General features: G+C 43.5%; 1 protein-coding gene across 1 annotated transcript in view; it reads right to left on the reverse strand.

Moving 5' to 3' along the window:
* Positions 1 to 437: 437 nt before the first annotated feature.
* Positions 438 to 5616, reverse strand: part of LOC118423008 (ankyrin repeat domain-containing protein 6-like) — a 13720-nt gene continuing 8541 nt past the window's right edge. The window contains exons 9-13 of the mRNA XM_035830902.1: positions 4164 to 4262; positions 3539 to 3766; positions 3007 to 3138; positions 1619 to 2195; positions 438 to 502 (exon numbers count right to left, since the gene is read on the reverse strand). Coding sequence (XP_035686795.1) covers positions 438 to 502; positions 1619 to 2195; positions 3007 to 3138; positions 3539 to 3766; positions 4164 to 4262 — 1101 coding nt within the window. The remainder of the gene's footprint in view (positions 503 to 1618; positions 2196 to 3006; positions 3139 to 3538; positions 3767 to 4163; positions 4263 to 5616) is intronic.

Raw genomic sequence — 5616 nt, forward strand, 5'->3', positions numbered from 1 at the left:
CATGTGAGCTCTGAGTGCCATGATACTGTTGTAGGTGCATGTCTGGCGGAAGTCTTGTGTCGTCCTCTACTCTGTCGCCCTCTCTCCTAAATTCCCTGGATGTGTAGCGTACGCTGTTCTGTACCGCCACCGCCGTACTACAGTGCGAACTATCACTCTGTAGCACACTGTCATCATTGTTACTTGTACCATAGGAGGACAGATAACTGGTGGTGGTGACAGACTTGTCACAGGATATAGCACTGTCATCCACACACAGATCACTAGGGGGCGTTGTTACACTGTGATACTGGCTGGAGTAAAGCTCATCAGAGCTTAGTGAGTACTGGTTAGTCTGAGGCATGAAGCTTGTTTGGGTTGTGTATGTAGGAGTAGTAGCAGCATGTGGAGTTGTGTTGGCTGGCTCTGGTGGCCTCCAGTATTGTTGGTATGAACTTCTACTGGTCTGTGGATGGGTGGGCCGTTCTCTTGGCCTGGTCGGCTGAAATCTGCCCTCCTCTGACTGTAGGGGTGAGGGAGATATGTCCTGTACACGGGCATACGCACCGTGGGCTGGGAGCGAGGGGTTGGATCTCACTCCGGACATAACAGAAACTTTAGTCTGGGGATGGTGGTCCTGCCAAGACTGCTGGCTTCCTGAGGAAAATACATGTAAATGTACACACATGTACACTGTCAGCAACACTCCACATTCATACAAGCTAATATAGTATGTGCAAACTACTGCCTATTCCATGCCCCAAGATTAGAGGGGAGGGGCTGCTAAATCGAATTGCCCATTCCCTACATGGTTAAGCCATGCCAAACAATCACTTAAAAACACATTTACCTACATTTCAAACCTCGAGTCTTTACCCCCACTGCAAAGCTGGATTTGTTAGGTTTGTTTTGGTTCAAAAAGCCCGAGTTCAACTCCGGCATTTTAACGAGCTACAGCCAGATGATTGTCATGATGCCAGGATTTCACCCCCTCTCCTAATGGATCAGTCCATGTCCCAGTCATGAATATGAAGGTCACTCACAGGTCAAAGCATGCCAAAGGTCACAATTTTTGGCAAGATTTTAAAAATATACATGCTTCAGTCACTCTTGCAGAAACATAGACCTTTGTGATCGAAATTTGCCCAGGGAAAAAAATTATCTAAAAGATTAGTCAATGAACAGGCTAAGGGTAGGCACCGGGCACTTTCTGCACAGCTCCGGAAAACAACTCCCTCCCCTAGAGTTCCTCCCTGCTAGATGTGAAGACTGGTCCCGCAAGGTGTTGCCAAAAAGGAACTCTCTAGGAATGCATGCGTGGAATACGTCTTGAGTACAATGTAAATGTCCCCATCTATTTTGCCAAAATTTGTCATCGTTGTTCTGTTTCACAGGCCAACTACTGAGCACATGTGTCACCCAAAAAATCAGTTTGATAAACATTATAAGTTATCTTTGTAAACAAGTTATCTTTGTAAACAAGTACATGTTAACATAACCTTGTACCTAACCTAGAGAATAACAGAAATATTTACATAGTGAGGTCGTGTTGGAACTGGAGAAAAGTAAAGGAACCCTGTTAAATTCCTACAAGTTTATGATATCATGAGTAAATACTCTATCAAAGACCAGTTTCTACCTGTGGAAGGATGTCCATGATGTCTGGTAGACAGTGTGTCCCCACTCCTGCTCACACCGTCTGTCCTGGAGGCTGCCCACGCGGTGTGACCTCCGGCGTGATCCCTGGGGAACACATTTGACGTGCTACTGGACACCCACATGACTGTACCCAGCTTCTCATCGTCAGTAGGGTGGAGATGGTTGTGTTCTGTTGGAGGATCCGCCCCGTGTGGGGACGTATACCTCCTGTCCAGCACACCTTCTGACTGTGCCTTCTCCAGAGGATAAGTACTAGTGTCCAACCATGTTCTGTCTGTAGTTGCCTGACTCTCCCTATAGACATCTGATGATACACCCCTGTCCGACAATGTCGCCCTCTCCAGTCTATTCTGTAGATCAGAATACTTCTGCTCCATCCAGGCCTGTAAGGAGTGCCTGACGGATTTCACCTTGGCGTCCGTGTCCGCCTGCAGTTCTCGCCGGTCCTGCGTGGCGCGCTTGTCGATCCGGTGGAGACAGGCCGTCTGCTCTGCGGAGACGCGCTCGCGGCACAGCTGGTCCAGACATGCTGCATGATGGGAGCATTTTCTCTCCACCTGGAACAGATGTTCACCTCAGAATTGTGCTTCAACAACCATACATGAAGCAAGCTAACAATGCTATATGTACTGGCCGTATTTTTTTTATCAAAGTACGCGCCCCAATTTAAGTACACACCTGGTTCTGGGCAATTCACAGACAAATCTGCAGGAATGAAACATAAGATGGTAAAACTCAAATAATGTAATTTGGGATTTTCTTTTGCCTTTTTGACCAAAAATGTATATTTTGGGTTCTTGCATCATGAAAGAAGCCATGCAACTGATCTGGAATTCAATACAGGGGTAGGAAGGCAGTCTAGGAGTTCATTTTGCATAGATAGTGAGGGGTGTTTTGGAAAAGTCTGTTCTTGTAAAGGAGGGGTGAAGTTACAAATGAAATCACTCAGAGTCAGAGTAAAGGAGCTTTTGTACACAAAACAATGTGCATAGTTTTACATCCTTCCTGAAATAGTAGCACAACCTTGCTCTATTGGAGGTCCCATTTATCTGTGCAATAACCTCAAATAAAATATGCACCCTGACTTTGGCACCAACTAGAAGTGTCTTTTAGATTTTGCAAAGTTGAAAAAGTGTGTATTCAAAAAAAAAATCCAGTAAAATACAGTACAGTAGAAGCCAGTTAATTGCACAATGGATAACAGTTGCACACTTCTGTTAATTGCAAAGAATCCCAAAGTCCCGTAGTGATGCTGTCCAGCTTGATAACTTCACTTTGTTGCACCAACCGGACAATTGCACAAAACGTGCTGGCAAATGGAATGAGTGCAATGAAACGGCTTCTACTGTATAGATCTATGATACTTGCCTGTTGCATTTGTGAGTTGAGAGCCCAGTGTGAGTCGTCGATTTCTGCCAGAAGTTCCTCCCTGTGAGCTTCCAGTTTATTCTCCATCTGCTGTAGATAAGGTGTGCAGCCATAACACTGGTACACTGGGATCTGTTAGGACACCAGATGTCATTATCAATATCATTAGTAAAAACTTGTACACTGGGATCTGTTAGAACAAAAAATATCATATCCAACTGTAGCAAACATTGACACCTTGGTCACTATTCTTAGAGTACGACAGAGGTCACTTATACAAGCATGGGCCAAGGATCCTTTATGAATCTCCTTAGTACTCTAGCCTGTTAAGACTTGTAAAAGACCTTAAGCTTTCTTCCAAAACCTAGGTGAAATCTTAAATTACTGTGTAGGGTGTAGGGCAGCTTAAATTGGACTTTTTGTACACTTGACACATATGCATCAGGCTACTGTGTGGGGTATTCATTTGTCTTCAATACAGATATAAATTGGTGCCCTGTGGCCTATAGAAATATATTGTGGAGCCTGTTACCTTTTGTAGGTTGCCTTTCTGATCGCGGACCATGTGGTACATCTGAGGAAAGGCCTGTGGAAGAAGGTGTGGTGGGATCTGAGCTGGATGCTGGGAGCTTCTCCCTGCCTTCACTGCAGAAGTACTCTGCTGCTGATGCTGGTGATGATGATGTTGATGATGATGGTGTCGATGGCGCAGTCTATCCTGGGACTCCCTGTACCTTACTGGGTGAGCGGCACTTTTCACCTACAGAAACAGTCAGTATAGTTATCAGGGTTAGAAAGTCGATTGGCCCAAATGGTGTCGCTTGCCTGATCTGGCCAGTAAAATCATTCCATGGGTGTGATTTTTCCATTAATAGACATTGGTTGATATTAGTCCAGTTATATACTTCAGACATTTCAGACAGTATCCACTGTGTTTTGTCAGTGACTAACAATGAAAGACAGTTGATGCTGGAAAATACGATTGTTTCCAAATTTTATCCGGTTGCTTGAAGAACTGTTTCCATGTATATCTTATTACCTAGATGTCTAACCTTCAGTGAAATATGTCTGTCAGTATCTCAAAGAAGGATCAGAACTTCTGACTGACAAAGGTTTGCCAGTCTGACAAGGTAACCATATATGAAAATGTGCCATACCTGAATAGATGGGGTTTGTTTCCTGGTAGTTTTGTCCTGACCAGTTTGGATCTGCACCCTTTTCACTGGTTTGTCCTTTCTTTGTTGCGGTGCTTGTTCCTTGAGAAAAGGAGGTCATACATGAATAAGACAACTACTGCTTGTTAGAGGCAATACCATAGCACAGGATCCGAGCCTGGGTACCATCCGGAAAGTAGTTCGCTCCGGCGTTCATTATATACTATATACAGTCGCTTCTAGCTCTGACAATCATTATAGTACACTATATACAGTCGCTTCTAGCTCTGATATTCATAATACACTATATACAGTCGCTTCTAGCTCTGACATTCATTATACACTATATACAGTCGCTTCTCTGTGATTCCGTCTGGGAACGCGGACCATCTTAACGTCTGGAATCCTCCAAATTTTGGAAGCAGGCGCTGATTGGTCCTACACATGAGCGAAATATGGAATGAATTCAAGCGCTCGTTCGAACAGACGTTCCAACACCGGACAAGCCCTCCACCCGCTCCACCCATTCCTAGATTCGCTCCTTAACTGACGTTACCGCCAAACAGTTTGAATGCGCACATCTCCATGACGGATAGCAGAAGCGAATGTAGGAGCGAACTACTATCCGGATGGTACCTAGGCTAACAGGATCCAGATTCTGGTAGCATTTATTTTACTACTGGGAAGACAATGTTCTTGACCTATCAAATCTTAAAACAAGTGGTCTTTACCCAGCTGATGTTTTAGTAACTCCTCAACCACGATACAAACCTAATTGTTTCATTGTCTAGTTATGTCTTCCCCGGTAGGAAAAAACATAGTTTTCACTGGCATGTTCTTTTAACTTTTTCCCTCATGCAAATTGTCTATCCTGGTTTAAGTTGCTTTTGTGTACATCCACTTTGTATTGTTGTGTCTTTTTTTCAAAAATGAATAAAGATTATGTTTAAAAAAAAAAAACTTTTTCCCTCTTCCTCCTCTGTAAGGAACGAATCAGAGCTTAGAACATTCTACATTTCCGTGAAAATGTTGTCTTCCTAGTTACAGTATAATATTTACTGTGTATTATCATTGACTATCAGTCGTGTGGTTGTGTTGCTGCAACAGTTTGGGCATTTGTCTCGGAGATCCTGGGTTTAAATATCATATTTACATCAGCTGACATCCAGCAAAGTGATGCTCACGTTAAAAAACTTAATTTAGTATTCCCGTCCCAGGGCTCGAAATACTGGGTGCATGTGCACCCAGGTGCACCCAAAATTGGAGATGTGCACCCAATCTTTTTCTGTGGGTGCACAGGGTGCACCCAAATATTTTCTTAGGTTTGTGTATGTAAAGATATCAAAGTATACAAGTATACATCATATTCTTGACATCTAAGTGTTAGAAAGATAATAAAAATGTCTATCATGGTACTTGTTTAAGAATTTGATAGCTGAGTGCAGAGGTTGTCACG

Source organism: Branchiostoma floridae, chromosome 9, assembly GCF_000003815.2.
Source record: "Branchiostoma floridae strain S238N-H82 chromosome 9, Bfl_VNyyK, whole genome shotgun sequence".
Taxonomy (NCBI): Eukaryota; Metazoa; Chordata; class Leptocardii; order Amphioxiformes; family Branchiostomatidae; genus Branchiostoma; species Branchiostoma floridae.